At 38.5% G+C, this 21,770-nt stretch overlaps 4 protein-coding genes across 9 annotated transcripts; 1 reads left to right on the top strand and 3 right to left on the bottom strand.

The window, feature by feature from the left end:
- Positions 1-1,126: 1,126 nt before the first annotated feature.
- Positions 1,127-3,614, bottom strand: LOC110764118 (Adenine nucleotide alpha hydrolases-like superfamily protein). The gene is made up of 4 exons (XM_021967039.2): positions 3,318-3,614; positions 3,093-3,184; positions 1,625-1,743; positions 1,127-1,414 (listed from the first exon to the last, which is right to left on the bottom strand). Exons 1-4 carry the CDS (start codon positions 3,514-3,516, stop codon positions 1,336-1,338), a joined length of 489 nt encoding a protein of 162 aa, XP_021822731.1. The 5' UTR covers positions 3,517-3,614; the 3' UTR covers positions 1,127-1,335.
- Positions 3,511-6,252, bottom strand: LOC110764104 (acyl-acyl carrier protein thioesterase TE3, chloroplastic). 5 transcript variants are annotated; one of them, XR_015834475.1, is made up of 6 exons: positions 5,896-6,252; positions 5,547-5,647; positions 4,780-4,889; positions 4,493-4,588; positions 3,994-4,393; positions 3,511-3,873 (listed from the first exon to the last, which is right to left on the bottom strand). XR_015834475.1 is itself a non-coding variant. In XM_088250287.1 (6 exons), the coding sequence occupies exons 2-6, from the start codon at positions 5,628-5,630 to the stop codon at positions 4,274-4,276; spliced, it is 489 nt and encodes a 162-aa protein (XP_088106413.1). In that variant the 5' UTR covers positions 5,631-5,647; positions 5,906-5,922; the 3' UTR covers positions 3,511-4,273. The 5 variants fall into 5 exon arrangements, 3 of the variants coding, with proteins under 3 accessions (XP_088106413.1, XP_088106414.1, XP_021822716.2); XR_015834474.1 differs by having other exon boundaries at positions 3,951-4,393; XM_088250287.1 differs by adding an exon at positions 5,034-5,112 and having other exon boundaries at positions 3,511-4,393; positions 5,906-5,922.
- An 836-nt stretch (positions 6,253-7,088) lies between these two features.
- Positions 7,089-8,776, bottom strand: CES (basic helix-loop-helix (bHLH) DNA-binding superfamily protein). 2 transcript variants are annotated; one of them, XM_021967056.2, is made up of 6 exons: positions 8,348-8,774; positions 8,136-8,258; positions 7,904-7,969; positions 7,724-7,792; positions 7,512-7,598; positions 7,089-7,345 (listed from the first exon to the last, which is right to left on the bottom strand). In XM_021967056.2, exons 1-6 carry the CDS (start codon positions 8,588-8,590, stop codon positions 7,241-7,243), a joined length of 693 nt encoding a protein of 230 aa, XP_021822748.1. In that variant the 5' UTR covers positions 8,591-8,774; the 3' UTR covers positions 7,089-7,240. The 2 variants fall into 2 exon arrangements, with proteins under 2 accessions (XP_021822748.1, XP_088103577.1); XM_088247451.1 differs by lacking the exon at positions 7,904-7,969 and having other exon boundaries at positions 8,348-8,776.
- Positions 8,777-13,124: 4,348 nt separating this feature from the next.
- On the top strand, positions 13,125-14,686 carry LOC110764080 (uncharacterized). Its single transcript, XM_021966991.2, has 3 exons — positions 13,125-13,433; positions 13,520-13,649; positions 13,747-14,686. The coding sequence occupies exons 1-3, from the start codon at positions 13,283-13,285 to the stop codon at positions 14,381-14,383; spliced, it is 918 nt and encodes a 305-aa protein (XP_021822683.1). The 5' UTR covers positions 13,125-13,282; the 3' UTR covers positions 14,384-14,686.
- Positions 14,687-21,770: the final 7,084 nt, after the last annotated feature.

A 21,770-nucleotide genomic window follows, 5' to 3' on the forward strand; every position in this document is an offset into this window, starting at 1 on the left:
AGTCTCCACATGAAAGAAACTGGATAAGTTCTCTTTCTTCATTTTATTCGTCATCTTCTTTGAGTCGGTGGGTTGGTTTACTTTACTCATATAATTCAATTCCGTGACGCCTCGTGTTTATCTTATTGGGAAATTTTCCGCGAATTTCTTCTGGGCCACTGTCATTTTCACACTGCCATCCCAGGGTTAGCATTGCTTGTTTTGGTTACTTAATCAAAATCTAATCCATTTTGTTTTCCAGTGGGTTGGTAATCCCATCCCATCCCACCATCCCATCCTCTGTAGCATCTTTGACAAAAAAAATAAATAAATAAATAAATAAATCCACTGTAGCATATAATGATCTCTCACCAAATCATGGACCTTAGTTAACAATGCTTTGAGTTGTGAAGTCAACTTTATTGAGAGTATTTGTCCCACATTGAAAAGTTAAGGGACCTAACTTGGGTTTATAAGGAGTTGGGCTACTCCCCCAATTGGTTTTGGGGTGGAACCTCAATTTCCTTTTTGGTATCAGAGCAAGGCTTTATGTGTTGGGTCTAATGGCCACACGTCCCCTACACCACCCAATATGTATTGTCCATGTGTTACACCTGAAAGTTCGCCACACATGCGGGGGCTTGTTGAGAGTATTTGTCCCACGTTGAAAAGTTAAGGGACCTAGCCTGGATTTATAAGGAGTTGGGCTACTCCCCCCATTGCCATGTTGGGCTCAACGGCCACATATGCTCCCACGCAACCTAATATGTGTTGTCCACGATGTGACCCTAAACCCTAAAGTTAAGGGACCTAGCTTGGATTTATAAGGAGTTGGGCTACTCCCCCCATTGCCATGTTGGGTCCAACGGCCACATGTGTTTCCACGCCACATAATATGTGTTGTCCACGGTGTGATCCTAAACCCTAAAGTTAAGGGACCTAGCCTGGATTTATAAGGAGTCAGGCTACTCCCCTCGTTGTCAATTGGCACTTCATTTGCATATGGCTGGAAAAAAAAAAGAGTCTGTTTGATATAGGTCTTCATGAGGATTAATTGTATCAGATAACTATGTAGGAGCTGTAAATTTGAAACCTCTAAATCATCCAAACTATAGCCACTGGATCAAATCTTAAAACTGAAGCAGAATTAACTAATTTTTGCTTTATTCAATCACAGCTTTTATGTTTCGACAGGACTTTTATTTCAATCACACCAAGCAACATATGAAATGAAAAGAACATACAACTTTTTTCCTTCCAGGATATGCAAGTTAAAGTTGATTTAATAAAAATCACTTGTACAAATAGACATTCCCCGGACCTGGATCGAGCATCGAGCATATAGCAGAACAGTTTTCATTCCTGTTTCCTCACAACAAGAACAGGACACTTAGCATTGTGAACGCAGTAGTTGCTTACGCTTCCCAGAAAAGCCCTGTCCCAAGTCCCCAACCCCAACATATATGAATTAGAAGAATTCCCGAATGCAACAACAATGACTTGTATTTCAGAAAGCTGAGGCAATCAAAATTGAATGACAACAGCAAAGAACACCATGGAAAAAGTATTATACCAAAGCTGCAAGTTGTTTGATCATCATCAACAAGAAATAAGGGGTAAATGTAAATGGAAAAGCAGAGCATACCTTTTTACAGCTCCCCGGCCGTGGCTGCCCAATACAAGTAACTTGATGTTGTGTTTCTCCACTGCTTCACATATTGCCTCTTTAGGATCCCCAACCTCTGTCACTGCCTCTGCAACAATCTGTATGTACCAAGAAAGACTTCCTTGTAGCTTAATTGTGATTTATGTCTAATCCATTTTAGCACCGAAAGGAAATTAAATAAAATTCAACCAGTATTCAAAATAACATATTTTTACAGAATCTAGAATGAAAAATCTACTAGACAGAGACCCATTTGGTTCACAGAACGGATTTGAGGGAAAATCACTTCCCATGTCATTTCCTAAGGGATGGTAAATGGACATTCATTTCCCAAGTTTGGTAATCTTGGAAAAGTAATCAAGAAATACTACTTTATTTCCTTTCACATGTTTGGTTTGTGTAGGAATGTAAAAAAAGTTTGTTTAGTTTTCCAATTATAACCATATAAAATCAAATTAAAAAAATGCATTGAATGCTATATTGTAATTCTAAATTGTTAATGGGGACAATATGGTCATGAAAAATGTATATTTAATATTGGCTCATTTTCCCAAACTTTCCCATAAGAGGAAAACAAAACCAAAGGGGGAAGGAGGGCTTCACTTTCCCCCTTACTTTCCCATGTGCAAGGCAATGATTTCCCATGCCTGGACCTACCAAACATGGGAAAACAATTGATTTCTCATCCCAAGCCTCCTTTCCCATGAACCAAACGAGGCCAAAAAGTAAAAAAATAAAGAGATCTTTAGTCATATACTCATTCTTAGCACTAATGATATAAATAAACCCTACACCATTTAATTGCTATAAACAAAAAAAAAACAAAAAAACTCAAAAAAATGACAGCTGGCCCTATTGAATTTAATTTTGATTATTAAATTACTTTGATGTCCTATTGAGTGTTATGAGTTTTTTTTTCATGAGGTTTTGGGGTTGGGCTTGTTTTAAGAAATCAATGACAATTTTGTAATTTAAAAGAAGTTAAAAAGCTCTTTGTTATGTTGTAAATGGGCTTTAGGTGTGTATATAATTTTTTTTTGGGGTAAGGGAAAGAAAAAGAACTACAATCGAAAACCACGAGGGCACACAGGCCCTAACAAGTCAAAATAAAACGAAACCGAACAACTCAAAGGAAGGCCCTGATCCCACAAATGGGAAGGATTAAGATTATGGCCTAAGCTAGCAACATCATCAGCAGTAAAGTTTGCTTCGCGAAAGATGTGCTGAAAAGAAACCTCTTCGCAATAAGAACTCAGAATCCGAATGTCTTTCACAATGAGACTAATGCTCCAAGGAACCGACACCACGTTGTTGATGCAATCAATGATGAGTTTGGGTGTGTTTTTAAAGTCCATTTCATATAAGTTTTTTTGTTTATAATTTGAACCCCTATATTAGGTATAATAAAGAATCTCCCAAAAATAAAAAGAGAGTGAAGAAACTGTACCCCATGGTTGGCGCAGATGTCTTTAGCTTTGTCTAATAAAGCCAATGCGAACTTCTTGTGGTTTGCTAGGATAGATTCTATCAACTCAGGAGCTGCATAATTCACAGAGCAAGAAAATTAGAAATCGACAGACGGGTGTCTAGCGTATAAAGTTGAATAATTACTGAGAAATTATTTGATAAAAGTATTTGATTGAAGCTGAAAGAGGGAGATTAGAGGCCGTACGGGCAGCACCGAAACTGGAAGCGTAAGTGTAAGCAAAATCACTGTTGGTGGGCTGCACAGTGAAGACAAGAAGCTCAGAATTGCGTATGGTATCGGCCAAGTTTTCAAGCGCCCAAGTAAGCGAGTAGTGACTAGACTCGCTCTCATCAATTGCCACCATCACCTTCTTCTTCTCCTTTTCCTTCTTTTCCGGCTCCATCTTCTCTCTCTCTCTCTCTCTCTCTCTCTCTCTCTCTCTCTCTATATATATATATATATATATATATATATATATATTTCACTCTGTTTCTTTGTAGGCAAAGCAGAGCACGTCTTGCTGTGCATGCCTTCTTCGTGGCCATTTAAGGATGACTTATCTTCTCTATGTGCCAACTCCTAATGTCCTAACTAACAATCAAAACTACAACGAGGCACACGTGTTGTCGTGCTAATCTAACTTTCTTGGTGCCGCTTGCCCCAAAACAATTAGTTCATCAATATTGCTTTGATCGTTTGGTGGGATTTTTTGCGAAACTCATCAAGACGCTTGAACAACCACCACATTTTATGATCCTTTCTGCTCAGACAACAAGAAGTGATTAATCATAACCCAGGGTTTAATCATTCAATTAAATTCGAAACAATCATAGTTACCTTTCAATTAAAATCATAAGCCAATCATGAATCTTATAAATACCTCATCTCACAGGCATTCCCTACTTTTCTCTTAAATTGGAAATTGTTAAGAGGTTGCTTGTTTGCGTCCTACGGATTACGACCGGACAAGTTTGATGAATTCTATACAAGTAATTGTTTACATCGTTGACATTAATAAAAACTTTGTTAAGGTGTAATTTGTGACTGAAATCTCTTCTTCCTCCTCCACGTCACTGGTGCAAGCGGGAAACAAGATACATATCCAACTGGAGCTGTAGTAATGATGGTGTCTTTCCCACCAACTCCATGTTGCAGGAAAATCAGTTTGACTCCTCGTGACGAAGAAATTGAACAAATTTAGATTTCACCTCCGGTGGAATACGGACAGGGCGATAGCTTTTGTCAAGCCACACTGCCGTGGCCTTTGCTTCCAAGATAGGCTGTTCAGAGAGTATTATCAGAGAGAGGATCACTCTGCGTCAAGACAACTCCTTAATAATGAATGCAGTGCAAATTTTTAGGACTGACAAATAACAAACCTCTTGATTTGGCAGCTTGAAAATGAAGTGATCAAAGTACAAGCGAGCGGCTGAGGAACCAGAGAGCCTGACCTTTATTACAAACTTGTCTCCACTCTAGTAGCGCAGAACATGTTAACAGAAACAAGGATGGTTTTCACAATAAGTGGTACAAGCATGCATACTGGAGTAGAATAAGATTTGTTGTTTTTTATTTTATTTTTAACATTCTGATTTGTGTGATGGCATATGCTGAATGAAAAAGTGTTTGAAACTTAAGAGATCCAAATGTAAATATTGAGACATACTCGGAGTGGCGCAAGGAATTTGAGTGACAATTCTGACAATGCTAATGCGTCACCAGTGCGGGCAACTGCATCAGCGCTGATGCCAACCCTTTCCAGAAGTTCATGACGACCTGATCAAATATTGAAGCAACATCTCAGTTAGTTTGATGGAATTGTAAAGATTGAAAAAGATGCGATCTTTTTAACTCTAACTCATTGCAGGTTTCATGTATAATAACACCATGGATTCATTTCCCATGATAAAATCCTATCACCTCTGGCCTCTGCAGTAACATGATCTTTCGAAGCAGGGAATTGATTGGAAGAAGCCCAAGTAACATCATTTATGAATAGCTGATGTATGAAAAGGAAAGAAAATGTTCAAACATCATTTATGAAGGATTATTGAACAAAAAATTCCAATCTAATGCAGTATCAATATAACTATTGAAATAATGTAATCAAAGTGAGTGATTAAGCATTCCATCAAATTTGTGAAAAAATTGGGCATCCTTATTACAACACCCTGTTGCAGGCAACACCAGATGGAAGTGTTAGCATGAACTTAAAGCCACAGTCGCATATAGGTTGGGTTGGGTGCGACATTTAAATCTAGTCATGAAATGAAATTTTGGATGAGCCAATACATTTGAGGACCTTAGAATTTGGTACAATCAAAGCCTACAAGTAAGCTTGCATCATAAACTGTGTTGAAATTCAAGGCCTTCCAGATTGTACAAATGTTTAACTTTATATAATTCAGACAAGAGTAAAAGCAGCAGTCTTACCATGCTGGCAGTAACTTGCATAAACAGCATTATTAACGACGCCATATTGATCAAGTTCATAATCGCGGACTTTGAGCTCGACATCAAGAAACTCACTCATTCTGCAAGGTGCAAAAAGGAGAAGGCTTTACTTTACATATTAAAATTCCTTCAGTGACAACGGAACCCAACACCTAAAAATCGCTTCTAAGAAGAAAAAAAACGACAAATTTAGGGTACGTTATACAATTGATCTGACAACTATCAACAAAACCACGAAATTTCATATAACAATTGCAATGGGGATATAACGATTCATGAAGAGGACCAAAATTGACCAAGAAATTGAATGTAGTAAGCAAGCAAGTACCCCTTTCCACCTTTGAAATCGAATGCGAGGGCGGTACAGCTCCTAACGGTGGGGAGTGATCGGAGACGTGGCCGGGTCATCGGAAAAGAAATTGACGGACGGTGGAGATGGAGCGACGTACGGATGACACGTGAGGATGGGAGGGTCACGTGAGTTCGGTCGGCAACTGAAAATGCCCGCAGGCTCTGCAACTGAAAATGCCCGCAGGCTCTGCAACTGCAACAACATCTCTGCTGAGTGCCCAGAGACCAGAGACCAGAGACCAGAGACGGAGGAGTCAGTCAGGGTAGTTGGGGATTTTGGGGGTTTTGGTTGGAATTAGCGGGGGCGTTAGAACCCATGCAATTCACACATGACACGGGAAAAGACACAAAATTCGAATAAGAAAAATGGAAAACAAAAACAATATGGAAGGGCCTATTGGGCCAGAATCTTTGTAGTGAAACTTGGGTTGGGTCCGTGTTTGAGATTGGATCTAAGTCCTAGTCTCAGTTAAACTCTTTGGTCTTTTTGAGACCAAATGCAACCAAATGGTCTTCATTTTTTTAATATTTTTTTTAAATATTCATTATGTATAATATATTTTGAGGTACATATGCCTAATCAATTTGTCCCAGCTCAACTTAGCTGAGAGTCACTGAACCTGGCCATTGAGGCATTGAGCATTGTAGGTGTAAAAGGTGGTATTGTCCCCCTACCCTCCAGGGAAGGGTCATACGTACCCACAATACGACCCCAACAATCTATAAGTTTAGATAATGGGCCTAGCTCTTGTTTAATGTAGTGATCAAGGAGGGACCCATGGCTAATGGCTCTTCCTCTCTCTCTCCCCCACTCTCTCTCTCTCTCAGCACTTCAAGTCTTATTGAGCTTCAGTGTCCTTAATTATAAGTGATAAGGAAACCCACATTAACAGATATCAATATAGTCCCTCCAACCCTTTTCTTTGTTTTTTTTGGTCAAATCCTCCAACCCTTATGAAGGATGCAATTTACCTGTACTCATGATTCAATTAATTTAATATAATTATGAAGAGAAGAGACTAATTAATATGCTCAACCTTTTGATGATCATTAATTAGTAATGGTGATACTACTGATACAAGTTACAACAGTAGAAATACAATCCTCTGTTAATATTACTGCAGCTATAATTAATTAATTATAATACAATAATAGTATAAGAATCCTATGCAAGCAACTATGCGCACGAAATGAGAAGAGAGTATATTTTTATTATAATGGGATGAGGAGAAGATGAGAGATGGCATTGATCTTGTGTTTGATTGTGGCTATAGCCTATAGGATAGGAGCATGGGATGTGAAGATTGAAGTCTCTCATCAACTCAAATAGGCCATGTTGAGTTGTTGTTGTAATTAGAAAGCCCTCCTCCATACCCTTCTGATCTTACCATCTCTTCTTGTACCTCCTCATATGCATTATTTGTCCCCTGCAACATCATCAGCCATTCCACATTGCTCGCCTTTATCAGTTTCAACTTCAACATACCCATTCGTTCATTCATCACACAGTATATTTATATCATAATTATAAGACAACATAATCATTATCTAATTACTTTTAAAGATGAAAAGCAAAACAGTGAAAATTCATACCTGTTGCTGCATTGTGTCCAGAGCATCCACACCTGGTGAATTGAAATCGTAATACACGCTTGCTGCAGAAAGCTTCATAGAGAGAAACTTGGAAACAGCAAAACAAAATGATTTAATACAATATATTAGCTAGATTGGACATGATAATTATTATTTATGAGAAATCTCCATCATATATCATATGGTTATATATATAAATGGGAATGGCTCACCTCAATTTGATTCTGCAGTGACTGAACGTAACTGATAACCACATCCAGCATTACTGCCATTCCCATAGTCTGCAAATTAAATTTACCACACAAAAACAATATAATGATTGATTGCTCTTAAAACAATAATTCATCACTTTGCTTTGTAGTTCAAGGCAAGAACATTATCACTTCACACACCTTGTAGCACCCCGGGACAAGATTTTGCAGGCATTTCAGCCTCTCATTTATCTTTTCTCTTCTTACCTACCATGTTGAACAATTTGCTTCAAAATTTGAATTTGACAATTCACAAGACAAGTACTTCTAAAGCACAAACTCTATCGATCAGTTAACACGATTCTTTTCATCTGCTTATGACCACATAGCTAGCTAGTCGAATTGAAAGAATTTAAATATATATACACAATACCCTTTCTGCCAAACTGTGGCTATCAGTAGCTTGGCCTCTCTTAGCTCTCACATGGATGACTTCTTTTAGTTTCTCCCCATCTTTGTCACTATTGTTTCTCTTTCTCTTCCTTCCTCCTAAGGGCTGCCAATATTTACCAAACGAAAACAAATTCAGAAAATCAATCTAGCTTCCCATAAACCAGAGAGATAACAAGACAAGAGCAACATTACCTTTCCCTTTTCGCTTTCTTGGGCAAAATCTCCAGTCAGAGACGTGGAATGAGCAACTAAGACATCGTGATTTGGATCATCAGAATGGGAAAAGCTTTGAATATTATCATGAATGAAGTTCGGAGGGAGCTGGTTAGTTTGTCGCTGATGATCACTAAAACTCATGCCATTGGAGAGAGCCATGATTTCATGATGATTGGCGCTTAGATTCTCCAACTCACAAAGATTGTCTATGAGTTCCATGCTTCAACTTCCAGTCGTCTTCAGAGAAATTTGAGGTTTTGCATGCCTTTGGTAAACTTATCTACCTAGGCAAATTAGAGACAGATCGAGTTTATAGAAATTGAAGTACAAGAGCAGAATAATTATACGTACAGATTTTCATTTCAGTTATAAGTTGACTTTGTATCCTCTGATCTTTCTCTGTTTTTATTTTTATTTTTATTTTTTTGGTTTGGATATATCCTCATTCAGTTGATATATCGACCTGGTACGTGGGACCATGCACCAGTTTTGGGGGTGAATTATGCAAAATTTGGTGTGATTAATTATCTTTATTTTTTGTTTTTGGTTTTGGTTTTTGATGGGAACATATATCTTCCTTTATGGATAATGATGATCTTACCACAAATCGCATACATAGGCTTTCCACTTCAACACCCTTCAATCAAAGCTTGTAAAACCAAATATAAAGATTGACCTTAAGTGGTGTGCTCACAATCTAAACAACCCATGAAAATGTTGACTCTAAACTTTCTAAATGTGGAGCCTTGATTTCTCTATTCCAAATGCACGTTGAAATCCCATACCGACTGATATTCACAACCCCCATCCCCCTCAAAACCCCAAATTGGGCATTCTGATATGCCATGCATGCCTTGCTTGGCAAGTTGGCTTTTTTGCGCGTCTTGAAACTGTTTCTTTTTCAAAACCTAGAATATGTAGCATCTTAGAGTACAAATTAAGTACCGTTTATGTGTTGATCTTCAGCATAATAAGTCTTGATTCTTATGCCCTTGTAGTATTATTGTGGTAGCTGCCTGCCTGATTTTGAATTAGGTTAGGATGTGTTCTAGCTATGCCAAACTATATACCCTTTAATGGTTGGAACCAGAATGTGGTTATGGTTTACAGATTTAATGGCAGCTTTGCCATATAAGGTGAAATGAGACTGTCACCATCCTCATCCAAATTATTTTGAAGGTGCATCACAAATGGGCTGTTACCGACTTTAAGTACTTGTTTAGTCCTTGATTCATATAATTAAATATTTTCAATTCAGAGAGATGGGAAAAGATTAACATTGGAACTTGTTGAAAGCTCGAACAGTTGTTATATTCTCATAATACCTATAGTTATCCAATGCAATTAGGTGTACATAAACCAGTTTGGTATTGTTACGTTGCGTATATACGTGAAGTTTGCTCTAGTCCCATTCCTACGTGCGAATACTTCTAAAACAATACATTTTGCTCTTAAGAAACGCACTCTTCAATTTTGGTAGCCCAAATTGGTAGGCAGGTAGTGTTTTAGGGTTCTCCTTCGGTCACAAAATTAAAGTTTATAATCAAATATTCATCTCAGCAGCAGCCTACATGATCGACAGATCGTGAAGCTTCAATGTGTTGGGACGAAAGTTATAGGCGAATAATGTCATATGATTACGGAAGAAGAAGCTTAAAATTAAAGTTGTCTGAAATTTTAATAAAATTTTATTAAAAGTGACAAAACTTTCAATTTAGTCAGTGGAGTATAGCTCAGTTAGTCAAAAGTCCCACACACCGAATGAATATTTATATAAATTCCCCTCTCATAATTGCTTGTACTAAAAGAAAGAAAAAAACCTTGGGTTTAATTCAATAATGAGATAAAGGTCATCATAATCGAGCAAAAAATTTTGGTCACCTTGTTATTGAATTCCTTGGTGGTAAAAAGTATAGGCTTGAGTTCGGGTCTAATGAGAATGGGCTAGCAAGATGTTTTTAGCCCAATGCCTAAAGCCACTCTTACCAGGGCCGAACCCCACACAGTGTGTACATTACTACAACCGCCAACATGCTTAAACATTAGCACAGTCCAAATGGCAGGCCCAAATATTTATAAGCTTTTTGGAAAACATGAGCTGATATGAGAGTAAAATTGAAGTGACTCAATAATGGTGGCGGTGAAGACAAAATTGGACTTGCGATGCTGAGTTCTGTTTTACGATCATATATTCCATACTATTTCAGTTGATGATGAGGTCAGGGATTTGTTCCAAAAGTGCAAAGCTACATGCCAAACATATGATCAGCTTCAGCAGCATCATATACCACATCAAAATTCTTCATATAGCCTAGCCTTAGCCTAGTTTAAACTTGTAGTTGAAGAGCCCTCAAGTATTTTTCTTCAAAATTATTGGTAAAAGGAACTTAATTTTTATTATTATTGCGTCCGCTCTTTTGTTTGCTATTTATTCAGGTTGTGAAAACTTGTGATCAAATCAAACGGCATTATCCAGTTGTCCAATAAATTCTGCAGATTAAGAATATAGTCTCCTTTAATTTTGAGATTATTAAGAATATAGTCTCCTTTCATTTTGAGATGATGTTTTCATTGAACTTGGACGAAACAAAAGAATTTGGAGTTGGCCTTTATATTAGGTGTATGCTCTGTTTGTGCTCTGTGTGATCAGTTGTTGTCAGCCTCAACTCAACCTGGTTCCTAATTATGAGGCAACCCGGTTCCTAATTTCTTCTTAGTTAATTATGAGGCAACTCGGCTCCTATTTCTTCCTGGTTTATACATTGCACTTGGATAATGGACAAAATTAAAAGGACACTGGTGCAACTACAATGCTGGACAAAGCAAAACTAGAGCCACTAAAAACACTTGAAAACGTTGTTGGGGTGGGGATGAAAATCAACATTGTTGTTGAACAAAAATGAAGCATTCATTCTGCAGATTAACATAATCAAGCGCAAATGATTAGCACCCCACTACATAAACACGCGTGCCTCCATTCCATTGGATCATTGATGGCCATTGTCGTTTACGTTCAGTTCAAAACTTCATTCTAGCTAGCTAGCTACACACACAACACAATAACAATAATTGCATGAAATTTTTCGTGTGGAAAAATGGAAAAAGAGATATCTGATGCTTCTGTCCTGTGAGTCTATCTATCCCATATCAGTTCACATGACGATGAGCAGGAGGAGTCTTCAAAGTTGTTTAGATGTTTCAAAAATAGGTAATCTATCTCCGTTGATGGAGCCATTGACTCAAATATGGAAACCTTTATCTTCCAATAATTGATTCTCACTGCCTTTTAATCTATGCAATCCTTTAAGCAACTCCTGGTCCCCCCCCACCCACAACCCCACCACCCCTTGGCCACTTCCCACTTTCAAACCTTTCCCTTCTCACACTTGATTCTTCTTAGTTTAGTAATTAGTACACTCTTTCCCTAGAATCTAACTCACTTTGGAGAGCCAGGGAAATTCTAGTTTCATAACCATTATTATTAAAAGTTTAATAATACTAATACTAGGTATATTATTATTAACCACAGTTACTTACTGTGCTTGGATTAAGCATCGCTATATTCCAACCACACTGTCAATATCTGACAAAGTTCGAAACATGCTTCAATGCCGCCAACTATGAATAACCCCATCATTCCACATTTAGTTTTGTAGTTTTTGTAGTTTTGTAGTTTTGTGGAGTATAATATATTTTGTCTAGTCAAGCACGTTTCTTGCACAATTAGGGGATCCAGATAGACAAGGATAGAAATGGAAGGTAGCATTCCCCCTAAAGAAATACCTACATTTTATTTCCGAGGACAAAGTCTCATCTGTCTTCTTTTTCTGTAGACCTTTTTCAAATCTATCCAACAGTACATGAAATTATTATTATTATTGTTTTATAGTATATATATACAGTCTTTTTATATTGAGGGATTCCTCAAATAAACTTTGTGGGACACTCTTTAGAGTCTTCTACCAAAAAGATTTCAACGATCCAAACGATCTATTTTTTAAGTTTACATTCATAGATCATCTTTGCAAAAAATTCGACAAATCAGAAACCTTTTCGACATCCAATTGTGTCCTACAAAATCAATGAACACAGTGTTTTAAGAAAGTACTAAAATTTTAGTAACTCAATTGAGTGGTTAAATGATATTGGATTCAAATGGTTTTTTGTCGAGATGATATTTGAATGATTATCTAAAAAATATATGGTTTGGATTAGTGAAATACAATGCGGAGTGGGCTCTACAGAGGTGTCCCTCAAATAAAACACTTATGTGAGTAATGTTCAAATACATGAAATTTTTTTCTTTTGATACAAGCGATAACAGGGCAGGTGGATTTTCTCACACATGCACTACCAAAATGTTATAGGGGTTCGAATATGAGACCATTGATATGCAAGTTAAGACCATTTTCCACTAGCCTAGACTTCCTTTGCTCAAAAACATAAATTTCAAGTATCTTTTTTTTTATACATAAAAGAGCCCTTCGAGTTCTGACAAAAAAACAGAGAGAGCCCTTGGAGTGTCCAATTTCTGTGGTTATGTACACTTGACCAAGGGATGACTCGAATATGATTTATTGTGTTGTGGCCCAACTCTAGTTAGCTGCTCTGGCTTTGCCACCTCTGCAAGGCTATAATTCGTATCCCTATTGAACTACACAACCAACCCTATTTCAAAAAAAAATTCTTTTTTTTGGTCAGTTTAGAAAGCCAAAAGCATTTGGACAAACTCTTTTTGGGTTTTTACTTTTCTAGATTTGAAGTTGTAATTATTTGAACTTTGTTGCGCTCTATAAATCTTTGGCTTTGATTGGCTTTACTTTCATTCCTCTTTCTCAAAACAACCAAGCTTGTTAAAAAAACTCCCTGTCTTCCCCACACAAATATAAACACAAACATAGCAGAGCAGCTATGGCTGCTGTCACAAAGAGAGCTTGCAATCCTAATGAAGAGGAGATTGAGCTAAGACGAGGGCCATGGACTCTTGAAGAAGACACTCTTCTTATACATTACATTGCTAGTCACGGGGAAGGCCATTGGAATTCGTTAGCAAAATGTGCAGGTAAGTGTCAGCCCTTCTCATCACATCACAACCTTTTGCTTATGACCTCCGTTTCATTTCTTGATTGTCATTCAACTTTTTTTCAGGATTGAAGAGGACTGGAAAAAGCTGCAGATTGAGATGGCTAAACTATTTAAAACCTGACATTAAGCGTGGCAACCTCACTCCACAAGAACAACTCATGATCCTTGAACTCCATTCCAAGTGGGGTAACAGGTCATTAACTATATTCAAGCTTAATCATTCAGTAAAGTTTATAACTATTAAGTTAAATCATAATTAACTCTGTGTTCTTATATTTTGCCAATTTCAGGTGGTCTAAAATTGCACAGCATTTGCCAGGAAGAACAGACAATGAGATAAAGAACTATTGGAGAACAAGGGTGCAAAAACAAGCACGTCAGCTCAATATTGAGTCCAACAGCAAGAGGTTCCTTGACGCGGTTCGATGTTTCTGGATGCCAACGTTGCTTCAAAAGATGGAGCAATCTTCTTCTTCTTACTTGCCAACAACCTTGAGTTCTCAGAACTCTGCATCTCCTTCTCTGTCACCTAATTGCTCTGTTCCTTCTATTTCACTTTCAACTTCTCCACCAAGCAAGGTTTCACAAATATTTGATCATCCCATTAATGGAAATTCCAGTTCTGTCACAAGCCCAAGTATCTTTTCCTCAGATTCTTTGATTTCCCAGCTGGCTCAAACTTCAGAACGCCTAACAAGTCCAACTCATGCTTTTGACCACACCGTCTACAGCAGCAGCCCAGCTTTAAATGACTGTTACTATGTGGACAGCAGCAGTGGCTATGCCTATGACATGGAGGGTCTCAACCTGGACCCTGCTTCAGCAATTTGCGATTTTGACAATCAACACTTTGATTGCCAGATGACAGCAGGTGATTGGATGTTGGACAACATGACTGACACTTTATGGAACATGGAGGGGATGTGACAATTTAGAAAGTTAGGAAAGATGAGATGAGATGAGATGGGGGCATCATCAAGCTGGATGGTCTTTGAAATTGAGAGAATAGTAGAATAAGTAGAGATTGTTGTTGGGATTCATATTGCATTTGTCGACGACAGGGACTTATTGTTTTTGTTAATAACTTAAGTATTCACAGACAAAGCAAAGCAGTGACTTATTGCTTATTGCTTTTGGTCCGGATAGGAGTAAATAGTTTATGTTGTTTGTTTGGTGTCAATTTGTATTATTTAATTACTTGATTATGTCAAATGGATTGGGCTTTTAATACTCTTCTTACCTTACTTACTATTACTAATACAACTCACAAACTCCGATTTAGATAATACACGCTCAACTTGTCTATCTTCCATAGGTTTCTTTTTCTTTTTTTCTGTTTTCTTTTGTTGTTAATTTTGGTTAATGGGTTGATCCGATTGATCTCAATTGTTCTTGGTGAAAGAATTGTGTTTAGATCATATATGTTGGGTTAATTTTATTGGATTTTGTTGCTTGTTCGATGTAAGTCCCAATCGTTTTGAATGTATTGAATCTGTTATTTGATGCGTTTTTCTTTGATTTTTTTTTTTCGCTTTTAATTGCGATATTGGAGTAACTGTTCAGATTTATTTGTTCTTTATTTGAAAAATCGTAAATTGAATGCATATAAAGGCTGCACTTACATTGACCTTGTTCTTTTGAGTGTTGGGTAATTTTGTATTTGTTTAATTTTATGATCCAGGTTTATCATCTTTTCTTTTGGTGTTTGAATGATCTATGAAGCTTTTAGTTGCTCATGCACTGCTGAACTTTGATTCAAATCTAGATTTGGACTTGGTTTTCATTATTTTTCTTCATATAACATGATATTGCCTTTTGTCAAAACATAGAGAATATTGAGAGAAGAAAGTGGAAAGAGTAGAGAGAATGAGAGTTGTTGAATATTTTCTGATTTTCACTTATGTTCATTACTTACAATCAACACATATATATACAAGTTCCTAAGACATTAGTCAAGCCCCCCAAGTTAGGCAACCAACCAAGTTAGGCAACCAACCAAGTTAGGCAACCAAACTAATTAGGCAACCAAACTAGTCAAGCCCCCCAAATATTGTAGGTGCCAAACATAGTAGGTGCCAAACATTAATTGACTATTACTAGCCACATTAATTGACTACTAGACAACATAATTAACATAGACAAATTCAACATATGACAACTTCTAACATTCCCCCTCAAGTTGGTGCATAGATATCACCGATGCCCAACTTGATCAGTGAGTTGTGGAATACTCTGCTAGAAACTGCTTTTGTCAAAATATCTGCCAGCTGGTCTTCGGACTTGACAAACGGAAGCTGAATTTCTTTATTTTCAACTTTCTCTTTAATGAAGTGTCGATCCACTTCAACATGTTTGGTGCGATCATGTTGAACTGGATTGTGTGCAATGGATATTGCAGCCTTGTTATCACACTGTAGATGCATTCCTAATGTAGGTGCATATCCAATCTCTGTAAGCAATTTTCTCAACCAAAGAAGTTCGCAAATTCCTTTGGTCATTCCTCTGAATTCCGCTTCTGCACTAGACAAAGCAACAACATTCTGTTTCTTGCTCCTCCAAGTAACCAAGTTACCTCCCACAAATGTGAAATACCCTGATGTTGATCGTCTATCAGTGACATTCCCTGCCCAATCTGCATCTGTATAGCCACTGATATTCAGATGACCATTCTTAGAGAACATAAGTCCTTTTCCTGGTGCGGACTTCAAATATTTAAGAATCCGAAGAACCGCATCCATATGATCTTCACTTGGACAATGCATAAACTGACTAGCAACACTTACAGCATACGCGATGTCGGGTCGGGTATGGGATAGGTAGATCAGTCGTCCCACCAATCTTTGATATCTTTCTTTGTTAGTGGGTACTTGATTGGGATATTCCCCAAGGCGGTGATTCTGAACAATTGGAGTGTCCACAGGTTTGCAATCTAACATTCCAGTTTCTGCCAATAAATCTAGAACATACTTCCTTTGTGAGAGGAATATGCCTTGCTTTGATCGAGCAACTTCAATGCCCAAGAAGTACTTGAGTCCACCAAGATTTTTCATTTCAAACTCCTTTGCCAAACATTTTTGTAGTTGAGAAATTTCCTGCTTATCATTCCCAGTAATAATCATATCATCAACATAAATGATGAGAGCAGTTACCTTTCCTCCCTTGTGTTTTAAGAACAGAGTATGGTCAGAATTACTCTGCTTAAAACCATAAGTCTTCATTGCCACGGTAAAACGCCCAAACCATGCTCGGGGAGACTGTTTCAATCCATATAATGCCTTTCGCAATCTGCACACCACATTAGCAGGAGTAGATGTAACGTATCCTGGTGGGATATCCATGTAGACTTCTTCTGTGAGTGCTCCATGGAGAAAGGCATTCTTCACATCAAATTGGTGGAGAGGCCAATCGAGATTTGCTGCAATGGACAATAGCACACGAACGGTGTTAAGTTTTGCAACTGGGGCAAATGTTTCTTCATAGTCAATACCATATGTCTGCGTGTATCCCTTTGCCACAAGTCGTGCTTTGTATCGTTCAATTGACCCATCAGCATTGTATTTCAAAGTGTAAACCCATCTGCATCCGACAGTCCGTTTTCCTTGAGGTAAATTCTCCAGTGTCCATGTGTGATTTTTCTCCAGAGCATGCATCTCCTCCCTCATTGCTTGAACCCATTTTGGATCCTTCAATGCCTCACTCACTTTGGTTGGAATATGAATTGCGGATAACTGGTGTACAAAGCCTTGGAGGGGTGCAGATAATTTTTCCGCAGAAACATAGTTTGCAATTGGATACTTTGATACCTTGCCATTATCCGGTGAATACCGAATTGGCGGTTTTCCACGATTCTGTCTATCAGGTAATTTATAACTAACAGTTTCATCAACTAAAACAGTAGATGTAGTAGAATCACGTACCTCAGGAGTATTCTCAGGAGATTGATCAGCTGGTACTGAGATGTGAGGGGGGTCTTCATCATTATCGTCGGCGAAGTAGGAAAAAATATTGTGCTCTCTGCTGTGGAGCGACCGGTCGCTGGGCTCCTGGCGACCGGTCGTTTTTGTACAGATTCGAATTTCAGCTTCAGCGCTTGGAAGCGACCGGTCGCTGGGCTCCTGGCGACCGGTCGTTTCTGGACAGATTCGAAACTCAGTTTCAGCGCTTGGAAGCGACCGGTCGCTGGGCTCCTGGCGACCGGTCGTTTTTGTACAGGTTCGAATTTCACCTTCAGAACTTCTATGCGACCGGTCGCTAGGCTCCTGGCGACCGGTCGCTTTTGGGCAGGTTACATTTTCTTCTGGACTTTTGGGATCCGTTTTGCTCCAATCTTCAAGTTCTTGAATTTCCAGGGCCTCCTTGCCCAGTGGTTCTCTTTGTATGTCTCTGTGAGGCGGAGAGTTGGACATCGGATCATGAAAAAACATTTCCGATTCCATAAAAGTGACATCCAAAGTGACATATGTACGACGACTGGAGGGGTGATAGCATCGGTATCCCTTCTGATGGGCAGCATAGCCTACAAACACACATCTGAGAGCACATGGATCAAGTTTGCCACGTTGATTCTTATGGAGGTGGACGAATGCTACACAACCAAAAACTCGGGGCGGAAGCATCTGAACGGAGGGCAAGGGCCCATGTTGGGCAAGTGCTTGTAATGGAGTCCGGAAGTCTAAAACTTTGGAAGGCATTCGATTGATGAGGTACACTGCGGTGACTATAGCATCATCCCAATGGTGGCGAGGAACATGAGCGCCAATCAAAAGAGCTCGTGCTGTTTCAAGGAGGTGTCGGTTTTTTCGTTCCGCAACACCATTCTGTTGGGGAGTTTGAGGACAAGTGGTCTCATGGATGATGCCATGTATTTCGAAGTAAGTCTGAAAATCATGGTTGATATATTCACCCCCATTGTCAGAACGAAGGACTTGAATCTTGGTAGAGAATTGAGTTTCAATTTGCTTGTGAAATGACTGGAATATAGGGAACACATCAGTTTTATTTTTCATCATGAAGAGCCAAGTCATGCGGGTACAATCATCTACAAAGGTGATAAACCACCGGAAGCCAGAAGTTGTAGAGATAGGTGAAGGACCCCAAACATCAGAATGTATCAAAGCAAATGGAGCAACACTTTTATTTGTACTTGATGGATAAGAGACTCTGTGACTCTTGGCTAAGATACAAGTATCACATTGGAAATCAGTGGTACAGGAATTCGAAAACAAATCTGGAAATAGATGTCTCATATAGCCAAAAGACGGATGCCCCAAACGCCGGTGCCATAACCAAAGTTGTCGATCCTTCCAAGTCGATGAGTGCTTCACACTATGTGCCCTTCCCATACTGAAATCATCCACATAGTACAACCCCCCTCTCTTAGTACCACGACCAATGATCTCCTTGGTGAGAATATCCTGAAATAAACAAAAATCGGGATACATGAGTACACAACAATTTAGTTGCTCAGTAGCTTGGCCAACAGATATCAATTTATTAGACAACGATGGGACAAGCAAAGTATTTTGAAGAGTAAGGGATGGAGAGAGGCCAATGGTTCCAGCACCAATCACAGGAGAGGTAACACCATTTGCGTTGGCAATACTTGTTCGTTGTGGTGTGGTTGTGCTTAGAAAATCGGTTGGATCAAACGTCATATGATCTGTGGCTCCTGAATCAATAATCCAACCTGTGGAGTCACTTGTATATGATGTATGAAATACATATCCACAGTTACCTGAGTTACTGAAAGATGAAGAGTCCTTTTCTGATGTTGAGGTAGACTCTTCATGAGGAATTAACGTTACCAGAGGATCCGAGGTGACAAGGGCAGCACGACCCGTTCCTCCAGCAGCAAGTTTACGAGCCTTGAGACCATCCCACCAATCTGGATAACCATGTAGTTTAAAACAAGTTTCTCGAGTGTGCTTTGGATTCCCGCAGTGAGTGCAACCACTCCCATCTGTGGGAGCCTTGGGTCGAGAAGGTGGAGTAGTCTTATTGGCAGCTGTCTGTAGCTGGAGATGAGCAGTTGGAATTGGGCGAGAGGGTCGGTATGTTCCTTTTGTTACCAATCCTACTCCGGTTGGTGTTGGAGCTCCTAACATCACAGTTTGTCGGATATCTTCTCGTCGAACATGAGCATAAGCTTGCTCTACTGTAGGAAATGGACTCATTTGGAGCACATCACTTCGGGCTTTGTCTAGTCGATCATCCAAACCATCCAAGAAAATATAAACTCGATCTTCTTGGATGATATCATAGTATTTTTTGATATCCAACTCGCACTTCATCTCATTTGGACGGCGAAAATCGATTTCTCGCCATAAGCCTTGGAGATCATTGTAGTAAGCTTCAATCGAACCTCCCCCTTGTCGCATACGGGAGATTCGTCTTTTAAGATCATACACCTGGGAGGTGTCAGAGCCATCAAAGTAAGTTGTGGCTATTGCGTCCCAAACTCCTTTGGCCGTCGAGAATCTAATGAAGTTGCCAATTAACCTTGGCTCCATGGAGTTGATTAGCCACCCTTTCACGATTGCATTTTCTGTTCGCCATCGGTTGAATGTCGAGTCCGTCTGAGAAGGTGCTGGGAGTTCACCAGTGAGATATCCCAGTTTATCCTTGCCAGCAACATACATCTCAATAACTTGAGACCATAAGGCATAGTTGGAGCCATCCAACTTAATGCCAATTTGTGCAGGAGAGGTTTCGTAGGTAATAGTCGGGGTCGGGGTCGGGGTCGTATTCGATGTTGATGCTTGTATCTTCATCAACTCAGCCATTTGAGCAGCAAATTCGGTGAAAGTAGTAGGATCGGTGGTGCTACTTTCAACATGGGAAAAATCATCTTCTCCCATGATGGAAACAACAATTCAAGACTAGAGTCAGCAAGATCGCTGCTCTGATACCATGTCAAAACATAGAGAATATTGAGAGAAGAAAGTGGAAAGAGTAGAGAGAATGAGAGTTGTTGAATATTTTCTGATTTTCACTTATGTTCATTACTTACAATCAACACATATATATACAAGTTCCTAAGACATTAGTCAAGCCCCCCAAGTTAGGCAACCAACCAAGTTAGGCAACCAACCAAGTTAGGCAACCAAACTAATTAGGCAACCAAACTAGTCAAGCCCCCCAAATATTGTAGGTGCCAAACATAGTAGGTGCCAAACATTAATTGACTATTACTAGCCACATTAATTGACTACTAGACAACATAATTAACATAGACAAATTCAACATATGACAACTTCTAACACCTTTTACATCAGGACTTTCAGTTTATAGGGCTGTTCTTTGGTGGAAGGCATGGATGTTGAAGTTGTGGGATTTGAGGCGGTCCAAGGACCAGTGGGGGCTATGACTGAAGGAGGGAATCCTGCCAAGTAAAATGGGAAATTGGATCAAGGGAATGATCCCATAAATTATCAAAGAATTTTAAAAAAATAGTCTGATATGCTGTTATCCATAAGCATCAAACACAACATAACATAGTCAAATTATTTATCCGGAATAATATCAAATGCCTTATAATATTATGGATAAATTTTTAGTACTCTCCGAAATATATTAATACTATCCGTCATAAATAAGTCAATATAGTCTGATGTACCAAACAAGCCCCAATATTATTACAGTCTAGGATGTATTTAATTGAGATTTTAATGGATCATTTTGAAGTTTAAAAGTACAATAATATTCAATTAAGATTTTTAAGTAACCAATAAAGTCTTGTGGTATTCAATTAGGATTTTTAAATAATCAATATAAGTCCGTTAGTATTCAATTAGGACTTTTAAAAAAGATAAGAAAAAGTACTGTGGTATTAAAAAAAATATATTGATTTTAATGTTTTTCATTAAATGGTGTATTGTGTAAGACTTTTGAGTGTATGATATAAATACCAAATCACATAACAAATCTCACCCTCCTATGCCTAATTCTCATACCTTTTTTTTCCCCCACTATTTTTTCTTGCTTTCTACTGTATAAAAAAATTTTAAAAAAAACTTTTCATAAGAGAGACAATAAAGAAACATTAACAAGAGAGAAGATATTTGCCTCTTCTGGAGTTAATGGGCATTTTCCTTGTAGACAAGCTTCTTTGGAGCAAAATTATCTTTTCGGTACTTTTATCAGAATCTCTTGCTCTTTGGGGATGAAAATATCAAAAAGCACACATGTTAAGAAGTCATCGAATAACATTAATATGAACTCATGAACTGTTTCAAAATCTGAACCGATGAACAAACAGTTGTCAAAGTGATTTTTCAAGAATAGCAGGTATAAAGGCATAACTACTTGGGTGGCA

The sequence above is a fragment of the Prunus avium genome, chromosome 1, assembly GCF_965620075.1.
Source record: "Prunus avium chromosome 1, drPruAviu1.hap1.1, whole genome shotgun sequence".
NCBI classification, from domain to species: Eukaryota; Viridiplantae; Streptophyta; class Magnoliopsida; order Rosales; family Rosaceae; genus Prunus; species Prunus avium.

Excerpts from the sequence above, each read along its gene's own strand:
- LOC110764118 (XM_021967039.2), bottom strand. The coding sequence starts at position 3,516 with ATGGAGCCGGAAAAGAAGGAAAAGGAGAAGAAGAAGGTGATGGTGGCA. Across the intron at positions 1,744-3,092 it reads ACATCTGCGCCAACCATGGG|ATTGTTGCAGAGGCAGTGAC; the intron begins GTACAGTTTCTT and ends TGGTACATACAG. Across the intron at positions 1,415-1,624 it reads GGCCGGGGAGCTGTAAAAAG|GGCTTTTCTGGGAAGCGTAA; the intron begins GTATGCTCTGCT and ends GACTTGGGACAG.
- LOC110764104 (XM_021967024.2), bottom strand. The coding sequence starts at position 5,975 with ATGACCCGGCCACGTCTCCGATCACTCCCCACCGTTAGGAGCTGTACC. Across the intron at positions 4,890-5,546 it reads TGCAAGTTACTGCCAGCATG|GTCGTCATGAACTTCTGGAA; the intron begins GTAAGACTGCTG and ends ATATTTGATCAG. Across the intron at positions 4,589-4,779 it reads AATTCCTTGCGCCACTCCGA|AGTGGAGACAAGTTTGTAAT; the intron begins GTATGTCTCAAT and ends CTGCGCTACTAG.
- CES (XM_021967056.2), bottom strand. The coding sequence starts at position 8,590 with ATGGAACTCATAGACAATCTTTGTGAGTTGGAGAATCTAAGCGCCAAT. Across the intron at positions 8,259-8,347 it reads AAGAAAGCGAAAAGGGAAAG|CCCTTAGGAGGAAGGAAGAG; the intron begins GTAATGTTGCTC and ends AAATATTGGCAG. Across the intron at positions 7,793-7,903 it reads TTGTCCCGGGGTGCTACAAG|ACTATGGGAATGGCAGTAAT; the intron begins GTGTGTGAAGTG and ends TTTAATTTGCAG.
- LOC110764080 (XM_021966991.2), top strand. The coding sequence starts at position 13,283 with ATGGCTGCTGTCACAAAGAGAGCTTGCAATCCTAATGAAGAGGAGATT. Across the intron at positions 13,434-13,519 it reads TTCGTTAGCAAAATGTGCAG|GATTGAAGAGGACTGGAAAA; the intron begins GTAAGTGTCAGC and ends ACTTTTTTTCAG. Across the intron at positions 13,650-13,746 it reads CATTCCAAGTGGGGTAACAG|GTGGTCTAAAATTGCACAGC; the intron begins GTCATTAACTAT and ends TGCCAATTTCAG.